The 23051-nt window shown below is 47.1% G+C and overlaps 1 protein-coding gene across 1 annotated transcript; it reads left to right on the top strand.

Annotated features, from left to right (window-relative positions):
- Positions 1-196: 196 nt before the first annotated feature.
- LOC109886044 (insulin-like growth factor 1 receptor) lies at positions 197-22818 on the top strand (the record flags this gene model as incomplete). The annotated part of the gene is made up of 5 exons (XM_031819583.1): positions 197-452; positions 8222-8519; positions 14060-14196; positions 14769-14913; positions 22700-22818. Coding segments are annotated over exons 1-5 (955 nt in total), but the record flags the coding sequence as incomplete, so codon positions are not given.
- Between the last annotated feature and the right edge of the window lie 233 nt (positions 22819-23051).

The following is a 23051-nucleotide window of genomic DNA, read 5'->3' as shown; positions in this document are numbered from 1 at the left end:
GATGCCCTTTACCCTCCTTTCCCTGGGCAGTACCCTGCTCCGCAGCATTATTTGGTGTGTTTGTGTTGGGTGGAGGGGGTGTGGGTACAGCCTGTGCCATCCCCCAGGCTTCATGACAGCAGCAGTGCTACTCTGACTGTGTGTGTGTGTGACAGTCTTGGTGTTGTGGAAGAGCCTGTTCCTGCCATCCACTGCCATGTCTGGTCCCCTGGCTCAGTCCCAAATGGTGTTCCTGACCCCTTCTGCCATGTCTGGTCCCCTGGCCCAGTCCCAAATGGTGTTCCTGACCCCTTCTGCCATGTCTGGTCCCCTGGCCCAGTTCCAAATGGTGTTCCTGACCCCCTCTGCCATGTCTGGTCCCCTGGCCCAGTCCCAAATGGTGTTCCTGACCCCCTCTGCCATGTCTGGGCCCCTGGCCCAGTCCCAAATGCTGCAGTACTTTGGACCAAAGGGTTTGGACCAGAGCCATGCCATCCCACTGCCAGTATATATAGTGTACCACCCCTTCTCTGACCCCATCTTCACTCCTTCTCTCTCTCTACCTGGCCTCTGAGTGCTGTGCTGTAAGGCCTCTCTCTGCCTTCTCTCCCCTGATGTAGAGGTGACAGGTAGCATGACAGACTGTTTCCAGCAGGTAGAAAGTGATGACCTCAGGTAAGTTCCCACAGTCCAGGGAGATGACACAGCAGATAATGACATACAGAGAGAAACCAGCACCGTGCTGCCTGTCCCCAGAGGAACCAGTCAACCAACTCACAGTTCACACTTCAACTAGACTCTGGAACTCCTAGATCTCCCGCCACTGTCCAAACTCTAGCGTAGGGGTTCTCAAACTAGGAGTCACGGCCCCATGTGGGGTCACCTGATATGAAAATGGGGTCAAATCAAATCAAATCAAATTTATTTATATAGCCCTTCGTACATCAGCTGATATCTCAAAGTGCTGTACATAAACCCAGCCTAAAACCCCAAACAGCACGCAATGCAGGTGTAGAAGCACGGTGGCTAGGAAAAACTCCCTAGAAAGCACAAAACCTAGGAAGAAACCTAGAGAGGAACCAGGCTATGTGGGGTGGCCAGTCCTCTTCTGGCTGTGCCGGGTGGAGATTATAACAGAACATGGCCAAGATGTTCAAATGTTCATAAATGACCAGCATGGTCGAATAATAATAAGGCAGAACAGTTGAAACTGGAGCAGCAGCACAGTCAGGTGGAAGTTGAAACTGGAGCAGCAGCATGGCCAGGTGCATGTCCACGCAGGGTCGTGGGAGAAGTTTCGAAACCCTCCCCCAAAAATAAATAGAAATGATATTTTTATTAGTACCAGTCAACGTTTGGACACACCTACTCATGAAAGTATTTGTAGTTTTTATTTGTGCTATTTTCTACATGAACTTTAAGTGCACGTTGTGATTTATTTTTACTTCTTTAACCATTCCTGAACCTGTGACTAGAAACAAGCTGCATAGGGGCAATACCAGAATAAATGATCTAGTGATTCTGTCTCTTCGAGGCAAAATCTACAGAGCTGCGATTGTTGTAAGCCCCATATAAACTCAGCCCCATACAAATGTCCTCTCACTGTCAACTGCATTTATTTTCAGAAAAGTTAACGTGTAACTATTTGTATGAACACAACAAGATTCAACAATTGAGACATAAACTGAACAAGTTCCACAGACATGTGACTAACAGAAATTGAATATTGTGTCCCTGAACAAAGGGGGGGGGGGTCTAAATCAAAAGTAACAGTCAGTATCTGGTGTGGCCACCAGCTGCATTAAGTTCTGCAGTGGATCTCCTCCTCATGGATTGCACCAGATTTGCTAGTTCTTGCTGTGAGATGTTACCCCACTCTTCCACCAAGGCACCTGCAAGTTCCCAGACATTTCTGGGGGCAATGGTCCTTGCCATCCTCACAGGATGGTCCTTGCCATCCTGTGCCTGTCCCGCAGGTGTGATGTTCGGATGTACTGATCCTGTTCAGGTGTTGTTACACGTGGTCAGCCACTATGAAGACGATCAGCTGTCCATCCTGTCTCCTGGCCACAGCTGCAGTCCTCATGCCTCCTTGCAGCATGCCTAAGGCATGTTCACGCAGATGAGCAGGGACCCTGGGCATCTTTCCTTTGGTGTTTTTCCAGAGTCAGTAGAAAGGCCTCTGTAGTGTCCTAAGTTTTAATAACTGTGACCTTAATTGCCTGTAAGCTGTTAGTGTCTTAATGACCGTTCCACAGGTGCATGTTCATTCATTGTTTATGGTTCATTGAACAAGCATGGGAAACAGTGTTTAAACCCTTAACTTCTGGATCTTAATTTGTAAAAATCCAAATTACAATGATCTTTGAAAGACAGGGTCCTGAAAAAGGGACGTTTCTTTTTTTGCGGAGAATTTTATATAATTTAAATTGAAGAACTCGAAGTGTTGAATCAAATGTATTTTTTTGTACCAGTTCATAAACCACGTTGAATTGGCGAAAATCTCTTCCCATTTTTTTGTTGCAATCTGTATGGGTCAACATTTGTGTCCTCAAATGGAAGTGGTTTCTATTTACGCCACTTTGTCTGAAGGTAATTAAAGAGGAGCAGTAAAATAACAATAACGAGACTATATACAGAGGGGTACCGAGTCAATGTGTGGGGGCACCGGTTAGTCCAGGTAATATGTACATGTAGGTAGAGTTATTAAAGTGACTATGCATAGATAATATCAGAGTACCAGCAACGTGAAAAAGGGGAGGGGGGGGGGCAGTGCAAATAGTCTGGGTAGCTATTTCATTAGATGTTCAGGAGTCCTATGTCTTGGGGGTAGAAGCTGTTTAGATTCCTTTTGGACCTAGACTTGGCGCTCCGGTACTGCTTGCCGTGCAGTAGCAGAGAGAACAGTCTATGACTAGGGTGGCTGTAGTCTTTGACCATTTTTAGGGCCTTCCACTGACACCGCCTGTATAGAGGTCCTGGATGACAGGAAGCTCGGCCCCAGTGATCTGTCTTTTCAGTCTCCTGAGGGGAAATAGGTTTTTGTTGTGCCCTCATCACGACTGTCTTGGTGTGCTTGGACTGGGGTTGCAAATAAATTCCCTGGTTTCCCCAAAATCTTGGTTGGAGGAATCTCGGAATCAGAAGGTAATAAACTGGAAATTCGGCATCCTCCAACCAGGATTTCTCGAAAACTAGGTCATTTTATTGAAAGTTCCCAGAATTTTGCAACCCTAGCTTGGACCATGTTAGTTTGTTGGTGATGTGGACACCAAGGAACTTGACGCTCTCAACCTGCTCCACTACAGCCCCGTCGACGAGAGTGGGGGTTTCTGCTTGAAACTTGTTGGTATTGCAGACTCGTGAGGGAGAGGTTGAAAATGTCAGTGAAGACACTTGCCAGTTGGTCGGAGTACATGTCCTGGTAATCCATCTGGCCCCACGGCTTTGTGAATGTTGACCTGTTTAAAGGTCTTACTCACATCGGCTATGGAGAGCTTGATCACACAGTCGTCCGGAACAACTGGCGCTCTCATGCATGTTTCATTGTTATTTTCCTCGAAGCAGGCATAGAAGGTGTTGAGCTCGTGTCACTGGGCAGCTCTCGGCTGTGCTTCCCTTTGTAGTCTGTAATGGTCTGCAAGCCCTGCCACATCCGACGAGCGTCGGAACTGGTGTAGTACGATTCGATCTTAGTCCTGTATTGAAGCTTTGCCTGTTTGATGGTTCGTCGGGGGGCGCAGCGGGATTTCTTATGAACTTCCGGGTTAGAGTCCTGCTCCTTGAAAGCGGCAGCTCTAGCCTCTAGCTCAGTGCATCTGTTGCCTGTAATCCATGGCTTCTGGTTGGTGTATGTACATACGGTCACTGTGGGGACGACGTCATCGATGCACTTATTGATGAAGCCAATGACTGACATGGTGTGCTCCTCAATGCCATCAGAGGAATCTTGGAACATTATCCAGTCTGTTCTAGCAAAACAGTCCTGTAGTGTAGCATCTGCTTCATCTGACCACTTTTTATTGACCGATTCAATGGTGCTTCCTGCTTTAGTTTTTTTGCTTGTAAGCAGGAATCAGGAGGATAGAATTGTGGTCAGATTTGCCGACTGTAGGGCGAGGGAGAGCTTTGTTTGTGTCTCTGTGTGTGGAGTACAGGTGGTCTAGAGTTGTTTTACCTCTGGTTGCACGTTTAACATGCTGATAGAAATTTGGTAAAACGGATTTAAGTTTCCCTGCATTAAAGTCCCCGGCCACTAGGAGTGCTGCCTGGATGAGCATTTTCCTGTTTGCTTAGTGTGGAATACAGCCCATTGAGTGTGGTCTTAGTGCCAGCATCGGCCTGTGGTGGTATGTAGACAGCTATGAAAAATACAGATAGTGTGATCTACAGCTTATCATGAGATACTCTACCTCAGGCGAGTAAAACCTCAGGACTTCCTTAGAAAGTAGCCCGGTCTCCATCCTCTTTTTCTCCGTCTTCTCTTCACGCAAATGACAGGGATTTGGGCCTGCTCCCGGGAAAGCAGTATGTCAAACTCATTAAAGAAACCTCTCTGGGATATGTGGGACCCTAGCGTCCCACCTGGCCAAAAGCCAGTGACAATGCAGCGTGCCAAATTCAAATAAATTATTATAAAAATCAAACTTTCATGAAATCACACATGTAAGATACCAAATTAAAGCTACACTTGTTGTGAATCCAGCCAACGTCCCATTTCAAAAAGGCTTTTCGGCGAAAGCAAACGATGCTATTATCTGAGGGTAGCACCTCCGTAAACAAAGAGAGAAAGCATATTTCAACCCTGCAGGCGCGACACAAAAACGCAGAAATAAAAATATAAATCATGCCTTGCCTTTGATGTGCTTCTTTTGTTGGTACTCCAATATGTCCCATAAACATCACAAATGGTCCTTTTGTTCGAATAAATCTGTCGATATATATCTGAAATTTCAATTTTGTCTCATTTGATCCAGAAAAACACCAGTTCAAACTTGCGCAACGTGACTATAAAATATCTCAAAAGTTACCTGTACTTTAGGTATTTTTTACGTAAATAATCGATAAAATTGAAGATGGGATGATCTGTGTTCAATACAGGTGGAAAACAAACTGTAGCTAGCTTTCTGGTCACGCTTCTCTAACAGTACACTTGATGTGACCCTCGTTTTGAACAGGGCTACTTCTTTATTACACAAAGGAAAAACCTCAACCAATTTCTAAAGACTGTTGACATCCAGTGGAAGCGGTAGGAACTGCAAGAAGATCCCTTAGAAATCGGGATTCCCAATGAAAACCCATTGAAAAGAGTGACCTCAAAAACAAAACAAAAATCTGAATGGTTTGTCCTCGGGGTTTCGCCTGCTAAATAAGTTCTGTTATACTCACAGACATGATTCAAACAGTTTTAGAAACTTCAGAGTGTTTTCTATGCATATCTTATCTTCTGGGGATGAGTAGCAGGCAGTTGAATTTGGGCATGCATTTAATCCGGACGTGAAAATACTGCCCCCTGTCACCAAGAAGTTAAAGAAATAAAAAGCCTCTACGGTTCGTGGTGAGTAATCGCTGTTCTGATGCCCAGAAGTTATTTTGGGTCTTAAGAGACGGTAGCAGACACATTATGTACAGGATGAGCTCAAAAATAAGTTGCAAAAATGAAACAAAAAAAACACATTCGGTTAGGATCACGTAATTCGTGATACATGCCTAACCCGACCCGTAAACATAACATTTGTTCGTTCTATCTTTTCTGGAGGATAAACTGAAATTGTAACCAGCTTTCTATGGCTTGTTTAAGAAAGGGCGATACTTAAAAAAAAAAAAAACATTTTAAATTAGTGGGAAATGAGAAGTTGTAAATTGTAACATTTTTGAATAAAGGATGAGCTTTTCTTAATCTACTGGAGAACCATTTTGTGTTTAAGTATAATTTATGTATGAGTAAATATTTTAGTGAGAGGTTTAAAGATTTAATATTTAGTAATTTTTGCCCCGCAAACTCATATTCATTATATAAATAGGCACTTTTTCATTTTGTCTGGCTTAGCATTCCAAATAAAATTAAATATTATTTTCTCAAATGATTTAAAAAACGAGTCGTCTGGAGTAGGCAGTGCCATTAGTTAGTAAGTAAGTAAACTGTGATAGGACCAAAAAGTTAATCAATGTGATTTTTCCATTAATAGACACATTTACCTCTTCATGGTTGCATGATCGTATCTATTTTTGCTAACTTTCCATTGAAATTAATTGTGCGAAGTTCATTTATTTTTTTGAGATGTGAAAACAAAGTATGTCTACTTCTCCATCCATTTTATTGGTAAACTACAAGGTAGCATACATTTTTTTTTTTATGATCCAATACATAATATGGTACACTTTTCTCATAATTACATTTGAGTCCTTAGAGGCTATAAATTTGATCAAGATCTTCAATGAGACTGTGCAGGTATCCAGATTGCGGACTTAAGAAAAAAAACTTGAGTCATCAACATTCAACATCAACACACTTTTGTTTTTATCCCCTGGATTTCTAACCCCTTGATTTAAATTTCAATGGCCATAATAAATAGATATGGAGACAACGGACAGCCTTGTTTTACTCCTCTTAAAAGCTCAATACATTCTGAGAAGAAACCATTATTTACTGTTTTATATCTGGGGTTGCTGTACGTAACTTTAACCCATTGTATGAGATTCACCGAAATAAAACTAATCCAGGCATTTGTAAATACATTCTAGTCATACTTTATCAAACGCCTTTCAAAATCTGCTATGAAGACCAGGCCTTTTGTCTTTGATGTTTTAATGTTCAATTGTTTCAATGAATTGTCTTATATTATCTCTAATACAGCATCTGTGTAAAAAACCTGTCTGATCAGGATGAACAATAATATCTGGTGAAACCTTTTTTATTCTGTGCTTTGCATTTCACCAGGATTTTCGCATCACAGCGTTGAAGTTGTGATGTTTTTTAAAAAATGGACTGGATCTTTATACTTACCACCTGGGTCCTGTTTTAGTAGTAATGAAATCAGTCATGGTTGAGTACCTGAAAATGTAATTATAACATGCTAATAATGGAACTTTTGAATACATGAAAGGTCTGATATACCTCTACTGGTATACAATCAAGCCCTGGTGATTTTCCAGACTGAAAATATTGTATTGCTTCAGTTACTCTTCTGTAAGTTGGCCTTCACACTGGTCTTTCTGTATTCATTTTACAGTATTATTATTATTATTTGGAAAGAAATCTTTAGTTAACATAATTCAGTGGAAATGGAGGAGACAACATATGCTTAAATGTTGCTTCCTCTTTCAAAATATAGTTTGATGAATCATGTATGACTCCATCATTTGTAACGAGTTTCTCTCAATTCGTTTCACATTTCTATGTTGCAGATTCAATATTTATTCCATTACCATGAACTTCCTCTATTCCTTTATATAGATCTCATCTCTTTTGACCTAAACTGCTTTTGTTTTAATTATGAGTGTTGTATTGAATGGCCTCTAAAAGTACATTTCAGTGTCCCATACAATATGGGGATCTGCTGTACCGATGTTGTGCTGAATGGCCTCTAAAAGTACATTTCAGTGTCTCATACAATATGGGGATCTGCTGTACCCATGTTGTGCTGAATGGCCTCTAAAAGTACATTTCAGTGTCTCATACAATATGGGGATCTGCTGTACCCATGTTGTGCTGAATGGCCTCTAAAAGTACATTTCAGTGTCTCATACAATATGGGGATCTGCTGTACCCATGTTGTGCTGAATGGCCTCTAAAAGTACATTTCAGTGTCTCATACAATATGGGGATCTGCTGTACCGATGTTGTGCTGAATGGCCTCTAAAAGTACATTTCAGTGTCCCATACAATATGGGGATCTGCTGTACCCATGTTGTGCTGAATGGCCTCTAAAAGTACATTTCAGTGTCCCATACAATATGGGGATCTGCTGTACCCATGTTGTGCTGAATGGCCTCTAAAAGTACATTTCAGTGTCTCATACAATATGGGGATCTGCTGTACCCATGTTGTGCTGAATGGCCTCTAAAAGTGCATTTCAGTGTCTCATACAATATGGGGATCTCCTGTACCGATGTTGTGCTGAATAATGATTTTTTTTTTATCCAAAGACGGAAATGGTATTAATGGGTACGAATTCCCTATGTCAAGTCATTAACTGACTTCTCTCTCCGTCTCTCTCTCTCTCTCTCTCTCTCTCTCTAGTGTGTCCTGATAAGTGTCATGCGTGTACATGGGATGGTGAGTGTTGTCATGGCCAGTGTCTGGGTAGCTGTACGGAACCTAACACTGATTCGTCTTGCGCTGCCTGTCTCCACTACTACCACGAGGGGCGCTGCGTTCCAGACTGCCCCCATGATACCTATAAGTTTGAAGGCTGGCGCTGCGTCACCCTGGACTTCTGCTCCAGCGTCCACCTGCCTGACTTCGACCGCTTCGTCATTCACAGAAGAGAGTGCATGTCTGAATGTCCTTCTGGATTCACACGCAACAAGAGCAAGAGGTGAGTGGGTTTGTCTTCTTCAAACTGTCCAGCAGATGGAGACAGAGGCTGTTATATAGCTATGGCTGTCTCCAATACTTGTCACTCAGACCTGTGGGATCAACAGTTCTCCTTAGTCTGAGTCCTTAGACGATACAGGTGTTGGGTTGTGCTGCTCATCAAATCAAATGTTATTTGTCACATGCGCCGAGTTCAACAGGTGTAGACATGACAGTTAAATGCTTCTTTACAAGCCCTTAAAAAATGCAGTTTTAAGAAAAATAAGTGTTAAAGTATTTACTAATATAATCTGAATTAAAAAATAAATGAAAAATAACAATTAAAAAGCAACAATAAAGTAACAGTAGCGAGGCTACAGGGGGTATAGAGTCAATGTGCTGGGGCACAGGTTAGTCGAGGTAATATGCACATGTAGGTAGAGTTAAAGTGACTATGCATAGATAATAAACAGAGTAGCAGCAGGGTAAGAATTGTGGTGGGGGGGGCAAATGCAAATAGTCTGGGTAACCATATGATTAGATGTTCAGGAGTCTTATGGCTGGGGGTGGAAGGTGTTTAGAAGCCTTGTGGACTTAGACTTGGCGCTCCGGTACTGCTTGCCATGCGGAAGCAGAGAGAACAGTCTGTCTTGGGTGACTGGAGATTTTGGCAACTCTTTGGGCCTTCCTCTGACACCACCTGGTATAGAGGTCCTGGATGACAGGAAGCTTGGCCCCAGTGAGGTACTGTTCTGTTATGCACTACCTTCTGTAATCTTTTGAGGATCTGAGGACCAATGCTAAATCTTTTCAGTCTCCTGATGGGGAATAGGTTTTGTCTTACCTTCTTCATGACTGTCTTGGTGTGTTTGGACCATGATAGTTTATTGGTGATGTGGACACCAAGGAGCTTAAAACTCTCAACCTGCTCCACTACAGCCCCGTCAATGAGAATGGGGTTGTGCTCTGTCCTCATTTTCCTGTCATCCACAATCATCTACTTTTGTCTTGATCACATTGAGGGAGAGGTTGTTGACCTGGCACCACACTGCCAGGTCTCTGACCTCCTCCCTGTAGGCTGTCTCTTTGTAGTTGGTGATCAGGCCTACCACTGTTGTGTCGTCAGCAAACTTAATGATGCTGTTGGAGTCGTGCCTGGCCACTCAATCATGGGTGAACAGGGAGTACAGGAGGGGGCTGAGCACGCACCCCTGAAGGGCCCCAGTGTTGAGGATCAGCATGGCGGATGTGTTGTTACCTACCCTTACCACCTGGGTGCGACCCTCACCACCTCCATTTTTTTTTAGATCCAGTTGCAGAGGGAGGTGTTTAGTCGCAGGGTCCTTAGCTTAGTGATGTGCTTTGAGGGCACTATGGTGTTGAACGCTGAGCTGTGGTCAATGAATATCATTCTCACGTAGGTGTTCCTTTTGCCCAGGTGGGAAAGGCAGTGTGGAGTGCAATCGAGATTGCATCATCTGTGGATCTGTTGGGGTGGTATGCAAATTGGTGTGTGTCTAGGGTTTCTGGGACAATTGTGTTGATGTGAGCCATGACCAGCCTTTGAAAGCTCTTTATGGCTACAGACATGAGTGCTAAGGGTTGGTAGTCATTGATGCAGGTTACCTTGGTGTTCTTGGGCACAGGGACTATGGTAGTCTGCTTGAAACATGTTGGTATTGCAGACTCCGACAGGGAGAGGTTGAAAATGTCCGTGAAGACACTTGCCAGTTGGTCAACGCATGCTCGGAGTACACGTCCTGGTAATCTGTCTGGCCCTGCGGCCTTGTGAATGTTGGGATTCGAGATGGTCCGTGATCTGTTTGTTGATCTGGCTTTCGAAGACCTTAGATAGGCAGGGCAGGATGGATATAGGTCTGTAACAGTTTGGGTCCAGGGTGTCTCCCCCTTTGAAGAGGGGGATGACCGCGGCAGCTTTCCAATCCTTGGGGATCTCAGACGATACGAAAGAGAAGTTGAATAGGCTGGTAATAGGGGTTGCGACAATGGCAGCGGATAGTTTCAGAAATAGAGGGTCCAGATTGTCAAGCCCAGCTGATTTGTATGGGTCGGAAGCTGTTGGCCGAGGTTGGAGTAGCCAGGAAGAAGGCATGGCCAGCCGTTGAGAAATGCTTGTTGAAGTTTTCGATTATCATGGATTTATCGGTGGTGACCGTGTTACCTGCAGTGGGCAGCTGGAAGGAGGTGCACTTGTTCTCCATGGACTATACAGTGTCCCAGAACTTTTTGGAGTTGGAGCTACAGGATGCAAATTTCTGCTGAAAAAGCTGGCCTTTGCTTTCCTGACTGACTGCGTCTATTGGTTCCTGACTTCCCTGAACAGTTGCATATTGCGGGACTATTCGATGCTATTGCAGTCCGCCACAGGATGTTTTTGTGCTGGTTGAGGGCAGTCAGGTCTGGAGTGAACCAAGGGCTGTATCTGTTCTTAGTTCTGCATTTTTTGAACGGAGCATGCTTATCTAAGATGGTGAGGAAGTTACTTTTAAAGAATGACCAGGTATCCTCATCTGACGGGATGAGGTCAATATCCTTCCAGGATACCCGGGCCAGGTCGATTAGAAAGGCCTGCTCGCAGAAGTGTTTTAGGGAGCGTTTGACAGTGATGAGGGGTGGTTGTTTGACCGCGGACCCGTAGCGGATACAGGCAATGAGGCAGTGATCGTTGAGATCCTGATTGTAGACAGCGGAGGTGTATTTGGAGGGCAAGTTGGTCAGGATAATGTCTATGAGGGTACCCATGTTTACAGATTTAGGGTTGTACCTGGTGGGTTCCTTGATGATTTGTGTGAGATTGAGGGCATCTAGCTTAGATTGTAGGACTGCCGGGGTGTTAAGCATATCCCAGTTTAGGTCACCTAACAGAACAAACTCTGAAGCTAGATGGGGGGCGATCAATTCACAAATGGTGTCCAGGGCACAGCTGGGAGCTGAGGGGGTTCTGGAGCAGGCGGCAACAGTGAGAGACGTATTTCTGGAGAGATTAATTTTTTTAATTCGAAGTTCGATCTGTTTGGGTATAGACCTGGAAAGTAAGCCTGCAAAGTAATGTCAATCTCTGCAGTAGACTGCAACTCCTCCCCCTTTGGCAGTTCTATCTTGACGGAAAGTGTTATAGTTGGGTATGGAAATCTCATAATTTTTGGTGGCCTTCCCGAGCCAGGATTCAGACACAGCAAGCACATCAGGGTTAGCAGAGTGTGCTAAAGCAGTGAGTAAAACAAACTTAGGGAGGAGGCTTCTGATATTGACATGCATGAAACCAAGGCTTTTTCGATCACAGAAGTCAACAAATGAGGGTGCCTGGGGACATGCAGGGCCTGGGTTTACCTCCACATCACCCGCGGAACAGAGGAGGAGTAGTATGAGGGTGCGGCTAAAGGCTATCAAAACTGGTCGCCTAGAGCGTTAGGGACAAAGAATTGAAGGAGCAGATTTCTGGGCGTGGTAGAATATATTCAGGGCTTAATGTGCAGACAGGGGTATGGTGGGGTGCGGAGGTAAGCCCAGGCACTGGGTGATGATGAGAGAGGTTGTATCTCTGGACATGCTGGTTGTAATGGGTGAGGTCACCGCATGTGTGGGAGGTGGGACAAAGGAGGTATCAGAGGTATGAAGAGTGGAACTAGGGGCTCCATTGTAAACTAAAACAATGATAACTAACCTGAACAACAGTATACAAGGCATGTTGACATTTGAGAGAGACATACAGCGAGGCATACAGTAATCGCAGGTGTTGATTGGGAGAGCTAGCTAAAACAACAGGTGAGACAACAACAGCTAATCAGCTAGCACAACAACAGCAGGTAAAATGGCGACGACTAGGCAGAGAGGGTCGGATTAACTACACACAGAGCCTGAGTTCGCGCCTGGGACCGACAGACAAAACATAAATAAACAGAATGGAGTACCGTGATTAATGGACAATCCAGCAGGCATCAGCTATGTAGCCAAGTGATCATAGTGTCCAGGGGGCAGCAGTAGATGGAACAGGGAAGCCGCCACTACGCTAGCACGTGGGCGACACAGCGTTTAAAGTTAGTAGCCCGGGGGTGGTAGGGGGGGTCTGCTCAGACGGAGGCCGGTTGAAGGCACAGCGGACGGAGTATTCGTCGGAGTATAGTGCCCCATAGTGGCGGTGGGGTTATGGTATGGGTAAATTGAATGCGCAGAGATACCATGACGAGATCCTGATCAACTCATGCTGCCAAACATACCCTCGTGAAACTGACCATGCTACCGATCCTCGACTTCGGTGATGTCATCTATAAAATAGCCTCCAACACTCTACTCAATAAACTGGATGCAGTCTATCACAGTGCCATCCGTTTTGTCACCAAAGCCCCATACACTACCCACCACTGCGACCTGTACGCTCTCGTTGGTTGGCCTTCGCTTCATACTCGTCGCCAAACTCACTGGCTACAGGTCATCTATAAGTCTCTGCTAGGTAAAGCCCCGCCTTATCTCAGCTCACTGGTCACCCTCCACTTGTAGCACGCGCTCCAGCAGGTATATCTCACTGGTCACCCCCAAAGCCAATTCCTCCTTTGGTCGTCTTTCCTTCCAGTTCTCTGCTGCCAATGACTGGAACGAATTGCAAAAATCTCTGAAGCTGGAGACTCACATCTCCCTCACTAGCTTTAAGCACCAGCTGTCAGAGCAGCTTACAGATCAATGCACCTGTTCATAGCCCATCTGTAAACAGCCCATCTGTCTACCTACCTCATCCCCATACTGGTATTTATCTATTTATTTATTTTGCTCCTTTGCACTCCAGTATCTCTACCTGCACATTCATCTTCTGCCGATCTACCATTCCAGTGTTTAATTGCTATATTGTAATTACTTCGCCACCATGGCCTATTTATTTCCTTAACTTACCTCATTTGTAGTCACTGTATATAGACTTTTTGTTTTCTTTTGTTCGACTGTATTATTGACTGTATGTTTTGTTTATTCCATGTGTAACTCTGTGTTGTTGTTTGTATCGGACTGCTTTGCTTTATCTTGACCAGGTCGCAGTTGTAAATGAGAACTTGTTCTCAACTAGCTTACCTGGTTAAATAAAGGTGTTCTCAACCAGCCTACCTGGTTAAATAAAGGTGTTCTCAACTAGCTTACCTGGTTAAATAAAGGTGTTCTCAACTAGCCTACCTGGTTAAATAAAGGTGTTCTCAACCAGCTTACCTGGTTAAATAAAGGTGTTCTCAACCAGCTTACCTGGTTAAATAAAGGTGAAATAATTAAAAAAAAAGCCTGATCAATTCTATGTGAAGGAGATGTGTCGCGCTGCACGAGGCAAGCGGTGGTCACACCAGATACTGACTGGTTTTCTGATCCACACCCCTATCTGTTTTAAACTGTTCTCTTTGACCAACAGATGCATATCTGTATTCCCAGTCCTGTGAAATCCATAGATTAGGACCTAATGAATTTATTACACTGATTTCCTTATGAACTGTAACTCAGTAGTTGAGTATACCTTGGTATGTTTTATGTCTGTCTGACTGTCTCTGTCCCACTCTCCCCCATCTCCAGTATGTTCTGCAGTGCGTGTGACGGGCTATGTGATAAGATCTGTGATGAGAAGGTCATTGACTCCGTGGACGCGGCCCAGTCTCTGAAGGGATGTACCGTCGTCAAGGGCAACCTACAAATCAACATCCGTAGAGGACGTAAGTACCTGTTATAGTACAGTTATATATCACTACCTGTTATAGTACAGTTATATATATCACTACCTGTTATAGTACAGTTATATATCACTACCTGTTATAGTACAGTTATATATATCACTACCTGTTATAGTATAGTTATATATATCACTACCTGTTATAGTACAGTTATATATATCACTACCTGTTATAGTACAGTTATATATATCACTACCTGTTATAGTACAGTTATATATCACTACCTGTTATAGTACAGTTATATATCACTACCTGTTATAGTACAGTTATATATATCACTACCTGTTATAGTACAGTTATATATATCACTACCTGTTATAGTACAGTTATATATCACTACCTGTTATAGTACAGTTATATATCACTACCTGTTATAGTAGGGTATATTATATATCACTACCTGTTATAGTACGGTTATATATCACTACCTGTTATAGTACAGTTATATATCACTACCTGTTATAGTATTGTACAGTTATATATCACTACCTTATAGTAGGGAACAGTGAGAGGCAACGATCCTAACCTAACTCCTGTCTCTTCCCCTCCTCTAGAGAACATAGTGTCTGAGCTGGAGAGTTTCATGGGATTGATCCAGACAGTGACTGGCTACGTGAGAATCAGACACTCTCAGACGCTGGGCTCCCTGTCCTTCCTCAAGAGCCTCCGCTACATCAATGGAGAGGATCTGATGGACGAGTATGTTACCACATTATTATGGATCCTCATTCATCCTCATCCTCATTCATCCTCATCCTCGTTCCCCCAGCTACCACTACTACTACTACTACTACTACTACTACTACTACTACTACAACTAATACCGCTACTACTAACACCACCACCTTGACCCACCCTCCTCCTCCTCTTCCTCCTCTTCCTGGGGTTTATTATGGATCCCCATTAGTTCCTGTTGCCAAGGCAGCAGCTACTCTTCCTGGGGTTTATTATGGATCCCCATTAGTTCCTGTTGTCAAGGCAGCAGCTACTCTTCCTGGGGTTTATTATGGATCCCCATTAGTTCCTGCCAAGGCAGCAGCTACTCTTCCTGGGGTTTATTATGGATCCCCATTAGTTCCTGTTGCCCCATTAGTTCCTGTCCCCACCCCTAAAGGAGGATCAGGACCAGCTCCCCACCCCTCTACATTCTGTCAGCTTTGTAAAGGAGGACCAGATCCCCACCCCTCTACATTCTGTCAGCTTTGTAAAGGAGGACCAGCTCCCCACCCCTCTACATTCTGTCAGCTTTGTAAAGGAGTACCAGCTCCCCACCCCTCTACATTCTGTCAGCTTTGTAAAGGAGGACCAGGACCAGCTCCCCACCCCTCTACATTCTGTCAGCTTTGTAAAGGAGGACCAGCTCCCCACCCCTCTACATTCTGTCAGCTTTGTAAAGGAGGACAAGCTCCCCACCCCTCTACAATCTGTCAGCTTTGTAAAGGAGGATCAGGACCAGCTCCCCACCCCTCTACATTCTGTCAGCTTTGTAAAGGAGGACCAGATCCCCACCCCTCTACATTCTGTCAGCTTTGTAAAGGAGGACCAGATCCCCACCGCTCTACATTCTGTCAGCTTTGTAAAGGAGGACCAGCTCCCCACCCCTCTACATTCTGTCAGCTTTGTAAAGGAGGACCAGCTCCCCACCCCTCTACATTCTGTCAGCTTTGTAAAGGAGGACCAGGACCAGCTCCCCACCCCTCTACATTCTGTCAGCTAATCTGCTTGGTTCTTTTGCCTTTTCATCTTTTAATGGTTTGTTTTGAGGAATTTCCTCTTTCACTCTCTCTCTGTCGATGTGGCGTTGAGCGTTGCCATGGTAATCAGGTAGCGTATTGAGTGGTGTGTGTAGGGGAATGCTAGGAGAGGTTCCTCTGCGTAGGTTGTCCTTGACAACGAGCCCTGAACCCTTGCTCAACTCTCTAATTGTAAATGGATAACGTTGGAGAACTCTGCCTTTCAGTCTGTATTACAACTGTCTCTGCATGGCTATTCTATCACAATATGGAGCTATAGGGTTGGTATAGGGTTCACCTACATAGAAAACACTGTCCTCTGCTGTTGTCTGAGAGTTTCATTAACAATGTCTCAATCATGCACATTAAAAGATCCTGTCAGGCGTTTAATACATCTGCATTTTACATTTAGGCAGCAGCATACCACCCTGCATCCCACTATGTTAGGCAGCAGCATACCACCCTGCATCCCACTATGTTAGGCAGCAGCATACCACCCTGCATCCACTATGTTAGGCAGCAGCATACCACCCTGCATCCCACTATGTTAGGCAGCAGCATACCACCCTGCATCCCACTGTTAGGCAGCAGCATACCACCCTGCATCCCACTATGTTAGGCAGCAGCATACCACCCTGCATCCCACTATGTTAGGCAGCAGCATACCACCCTGCATCCCACTATGTTAGGCAGCAGCATACCACCCTGCATCCCACTATGTTAGGCAGCAGCATACCACCCTGCATCCCACTATGTTAGGCAGCAGCATACCACCCTGCATCCCACTGTTAGGCAGCAGCATACCACCCTGCATCCCACTATGTTAGGCAGCAGCATACCACCCTGCATCCCACTATGTTAGGCAGCAGCATACCACCCTGCATCCCACTATGTTAGGCAGCAGCATACCACCCTGCATCCCACTATGTTAGGCAGCAGCATACCACCCTGCATCCACTATGTTAGGCAGCAGCATACCACCCTGCATCCCACTATGTTAGGCAGCAGCATACCACCCTGCATCCCACTATGTTAGGCAGCAGCATACCACCCTGCATCCCACTATGTTAGGCAGCAGCATACCACCCTGCATCCACTATGTTAGGCAGCAGCATACCACCCTGCATCCCACTATGTTAGGCAGCAGCATACCACCCTGCATCCCACTGTTAGGCAGCAGCATACCACCCTGCATCCCACTGTTAGGCAGCAGCATACCACCCTGCATCCCACTGTTAGGCAGCAGCATACCACCCTGCATCCCACTATGTTAGGCAGCAGCATACCACCCTGCATCCCACTATGTTAGGCAGCAGCATACCACCCTGCATCCCACTGTTAGGCAGCAGCATACCACCCTGCATCCCACTGTTAGGCAGCAGCATACCACCCTGCATCCCACTATGTTAGGCAGCAGCATACCACCCTGCATCCCACTATGTTAGGCAGCAGCATACCACCCTGCATCCCACTATGTTAGGCAGCAGCATACCACCCTGCATCCCACTATGTTAGGCAGCAGCATACCACCCTGCATCCCACTATGTTAGGCAGCAGCATACCACCCTGCATCCCACTATGTTAGGCAGCAGCATACCACCCTGCATCCCACTATGTTAGGCAGCAGCATACCACCCTGCATCCCACTATGTTAGGCAGCAGCATACCACCCTGCATCCCACTATGTTAGGCAGCAGCATACCACCCTGCATCCCACTATGTTAGGCAGCAGCATACCACCCTGCATCCCACTGTTAGGCAGCAGCATACCACCCTGCATCCCACTATGTTAGGCAGCAGCATACCACCCTGCATCCCACTGTTAGGCAGCAGCATACCACCCTGCATCCCACTATGTTAGGCAGCAGCATACCACCCTGCATCCCACTATGTTAGGCAGCAGCATACCACCCTGCATCCCACTATGTTAGGCAGCAGCATACCACCCTGCATCCCACTATGTTAGGCAGCAGCATACCACCCTGCATCCCACTATGTTAGGCAGCAGCATACCACCCTGCATCCCACTATGTTAGGCAGCAGCATACCACCCTGCATCCCACTATGTTAGGCAGCAGCATACCACCCTGCATCCCACTGTTAGGCAGCAGCATACCACCCTGCATCCCACTATGTTAGGCAGCAGCATACCACCCTGCATCCCACTATGTTAGGCAGCAGCATACCACCCTGCATCCCACTATGTTAGGCAGCAGCATACCAACCTGCATCCCACTGTTAGGCAGCAGCATACCACCCTGCATCCCACTATGTTAGGCAGCAGCATACCACCCTGCATCCCACTATGTTAGGCAGCAGCATACCACCCTGCATCCCACTGTTAGGCAGCAGCATACCACCCTGCATCCCACTATGTTAGGCAGCAGCATACCACCCTGCATCCCACTATGTTAGGCAGCAGCATACCACCCTGCATCCCACTGTTAGGCAGCAGCATACCACCCTGCATCCCACTGTTAGGCAGCAGCATACCACCCTGCATCCCACTGTTAGGCAGCAGCATACCACCCTGCATCCCACTGTTAGGCAGCAGCATACCACCCTGCATCCCACTGTTAGGCAGCAGCATACCACCCTGCATCCCACTATGTTAGGCAGCAGCATACCACCCTGCATCCCACTATGTTAGGCAGCAGCATACCACCCTGCATCCCACTGTTAGGCAGCAGCATACCACCCTGCATCCCACTATGTTAGGCAGCAGCATACCACCCTGCATCCACTATGTTAGGCAGCAGCATACCACCCTGCATCCCACTATGTTAGGCAGCAGCATACCACCCTGCATCCCACTATGTTAGGCAGCAGCATACCACCCTGCATCCCACTATGTTAGGCAGCAGCATACCACCCTGCATCCCACTGTGTTAGGCAGCAGCATACCACCCTGCATCCCACTATGTTAGGCAGCAGCATACCACCCTGCATCCCACTATGTTAGGCAGCAGCATACCACCCTGCATCCCACTGTGTTAGGCAGCAGCATACCACCCTGCATCCCACTGTTAGGCAGCAGCATACCACCCTGCATACCACTGCTTGCTTCTGAAGCTAACCAGGGTTGGTCCTGGTCAGTCCCTGGATGAGAGACCAGATGCTGCTGGAAGTGGTGTTGGAGGGCCAGTAGGATGCACTCTTTCCCACTGCCCCAGGGCAGTGATTGGGGACATTGCCCTGTGTAGGGTTGCTATCTTTCGGATGGGATGTTAGACGGGTGTCTTGACTAAAGATCCCATGGCACTTATTGTAATAGTAGGGGTGTTAACCCCGGTATCCTGGCTAAATTCTCAATCTGGCTCTCAAACTATAAGTGACCTAATCATCCCCAGCTTCCAATTGGTCAATTCATCCCCCTCCTCTCCCCCAGGTAGAATGTGTTCTCAACTTGTAAAATAAAGGTTAAATAAATAAGTTGTTGCTGTCGTAATATTGCCTCTGATTCAACTGTAAACCACAGCAGCAACATGTGTTGTGGTGGTTTGGATGAGATGGATCTGCCAGGGCAGGCCTAGATAGTATGACCTTGCTTTGTCTGCTCCTTCGTTGCTCTCGCTAATGGGCCACCTCAACCTCACGGAGCGATCGGCATCCGAGGTCACGAGAGGGCCTTGGCCTAAACCCCTACCTCTCCTCACCCGTCCTCCCCCTCTCCACTTCCCCTCGGCCTTGTCTCTGTCTGTTTAGAAAGTTATCTGCTTCAAGGCTCACTGCATTCCTGAGTCCTCACGGAACTAAAGTGGTTAAAGTTGTGTTGTTTTACTGCCCCTCTCCTCTCTCATTTTCTCTGTCTTCTCTCTGTTTGGCCCTGTTAAAATCTGCCCCTCTCCTCTCTCATTTTCTCTGTCTTCTCTCCATTTGGCCCTGTTAAAATCTGCCCCTCTCCTCTCTCATTTTCTCTGTCTTCTCTCCATTTGGCCCTGTTAAAATCTGTACATCTCCTCTGGTACTGGTCTGGACAGGCAGGATGCAGTAATATTATAATAATCATCTAATCACAAAGGGTGAAAGCAGACTGCAGGGTTAGTGTGGTGGGGACCATCAGACTGCAAGGTTAGTGTGGTGGGGACCATCAGACTGCAGGGTTAGTGTGGTGGGGACCATCAGACTGCAGGGTTAGTGTGGTGGGGACCATCAGACTGCAGGGTTAGTGTGGTGGGGACCATCAGACTGCAGGGCTAGTGTGGTGGGGACCATCAGACTGCAGGGTTAGTGTGGTGGGGACCATCAGACTGAGGGTTAGTGTGGTGGGGACCATCAGACTGAGGGTTAGTGTGGTGGGGACCATCAGACTGCAAGGTTAGTGTGGTGGGGACCATCAGACTGCAGGGTTAGTGTGGTGGGGACCATCAGACTGCAGGGTTAGTGTGGTGGGGACCATCAGACTGCAGGGCTAGTGTGGTGGGGACCATCAGACTGCAGGGCTAGTGTGGCGGAGACCATCAGACTGCAGGGTTAGTGTGGTGGGGACCATCAGACTGCAGGGTTAGTGTGGTGGGGACCATCAGACTGCAGGGTTAGTGTGGTGGGGACCATCAAACTGCAGGGTTAGTGTGGTGGGGACCATCAAACTGCAGGGTTAGTGTGGTGGGGACCATCAGACTGCAGGGTTAGTGTGGTGGGGACCATCTGAATATTACCACAGACTGCAGGGTTAGTGTGGTGGGGACCATCAGACTGCAGGGTTAGTGTGGTGGGGACCATCAGACTGCAGGGCTAGTGTGGTGGGGACCATCAGACTGCAGGGTTAGTGTGGTGGGGACCATCAGACTGAGGGTTAGTGTGGTGGGGACCATCAGACTGAGGGTTAGTGTGGTGGTGACCATCAGACTGCAGGGTTAGTGTGGTGGTGACCATCAGACTGCAGGGTTAGTGTGGTGGGGACCATCAGACTGCAGGGTTAGTGTGGTGGGGACCATCAGACTGCAGGGTTAGTGTGGTGGGGACCATCAGACTGCAGGGTTAGTGTGGTGGGGACCATCAGACTGCAGGGCTAGTGTGGTGGGGACCATCAGACTGCAGGGCTAGTGTGGCGGAGACCATCAGACTGCAGGGTTAGTGTGGTGGGGACCATCAGACTGCAGGGTTAGTGTGGCGGAGACCATCAGACTGCAGGGTTAGTGTGGTGGGGACCATCAGACTGCAGGGTTAGTGTGGTGGGGACCATCAGACTGCAGGGTTAGTGTGGTGGGGACCATCTGAATATTACCACAGACTGCAGGGTTAGTGTGGTGGGGACCATCAGACTGCAAGGTTAGTGTGGTGGGGACCATCAGACTGCAGGGCTAGTGTGGTGGAGACCATCAGACTACAAGGTTAGTGTGGCGGAGACCATCAGACTGCAGGGTTAGTGTGGTGGGGACCATCAGACTACAGGGTTAGTGTGGTGGGGACCATCAGACTGCAGGGTTAGTGTGGTGGGGACCATCAGACTGCAGGGTTAGTGTGGTGGGGACCATCAGACTACAAGGTTAGTGTGGCGGAGACCATCAGACTGCAGGGTTAGTGTGGTGGGGACCATCAGACTACAGGGTTAGTGTGGTGGGGACCATCAGACTGCAGGGTTAGTGTGGTGGGGACCATCAGACTGCAGGGTTAGTGTGGTGGGGACCATCAGACTGCAGGGTTAGTGTGGTGGGGACCATCTGAATGTTACAACAGACTGCAGGGTTAGTGTGGCGGAGACCATCAGACTGCAGGGTTAGTGTGGTGGGGACCATCAGACTGCAAGGTTAGTGTGGTGGGGACCATCAGACTGCAGGGCTAGTGTGGTGGGGACCATCAGACTACAGGGTTAGTGTGGTGGGGACCATCAGACTGCAGGGTTAGTGTGGTGGGGACCATCAGACTGCAGGGTTAGTGTGGTGGGGACCATCAGACTGCAGGGTTAGTGTGGTGGGGACCATCAGACTGCAGGTGTTAGTGTGGTGGGGACCATCAGACTGCAGGGTTAGTGTGGTGGGGACCATCTGAATGTTACAACAGACTGCAGGGTTAGTGTGGCGGAGACCATCAGAATGCAGGGCTAGTGTGGTGGAGACCATCAGACTGCAAGGTTTAGTGTGGTGGGGACCATCAGACTGCAGGGCTAGTGTGGCGGAGACAATCAGACTGCAGGGTTAGTGTGGCGGGGACCATCAGACTGCAGGGTTAGTGTGGTGGGGACCATCAGACTGCAGGGTTAGTGTGGTGGGGACCATCAGACTGCAGGGTTAGTGTGGTGGGGACCATCAGACTGCAGGTTAGTGTGGTGGGGACCATCAGACTGCAAGGTTAGTGTGGTGGGGACCATCAGACTGCAAGGTTAGTGTGTGGGGACCATCAGACTGCAGGGTTAGTGTGGCGGGGACCATCTGAATGTTACAACAGACTGCAGGGTTAGTGTGGCGGAGACCATCAGACTGCAGGGTTAGTGTGGCGGAGACCATCAGACTGCAGGGTTAGTGTGGTGGGGACCATCAGACTGCAGGGTTAGTGTGGTGGGGACCATCAGACTGCAGGGTTAGTGTGGTGGGGACCATCAGACTGCAGGGTTAGTGTGGTGGGGACCATCAGACTGCAGGGTTAGTGTGGTGGGGACCATCAGACTGAGAGGATATTTCTGTTTACTGTTGGTGACTCCCTCATCTCTCTCTCTCTACCTCCCCACCTATCTCCTCTCTCTCCCTCCCCACCTTACTCCTCTCTCCCTCCCCCCTCTCTCCTCTGTTCCCCCCCCCCCCCAATCCCCTCAGCATGTATGCTTTCCATGCAGTAGACAATCAGCACCTCCAGTTCTTGTGGGATTGGACCCAGCACAACCTGACCATCCGGGCCGGAAACTGTTCTTCCGATCCAACCCTAAACTCTGCATGTCGGAGATCCGGAAGATGTGGCAGAGGACGGGTATCACAGAGAAGTTTGAGGAGGACGACTTCAGGAACACGGAGACCGAGCAAGGCTGTACGATACTTTATGTATACTGTACTATACGGCTCTATGATATTATACTGTACAGCTCTATGATATTATACTGTACAGCTCTATGATATTATACTGTACAGCTCTATGATATATACTGTACAGCTCTATGATATTATACTGTAC

This window comes from Oncorhynchus kisutch, unplaced genomic scaffold (genome assembly GCF_002021735.2).
Source record: "Oncorhynchus kisutch isolate 150728-3 unplaced genomic scaffold, Okis_V2 scaffold2294, whole genome shotgun sequence".
Lineage (NCBI taxonomy): Eukaryota > Metazoa > Chordata > Actinopteri > Salmoniformes > Salmonidae > Oncorhynchus > Oncorhynchus kisutch.
This window is presented reverse-complemented; position numbering and strand designations above follow the sequence as displayed.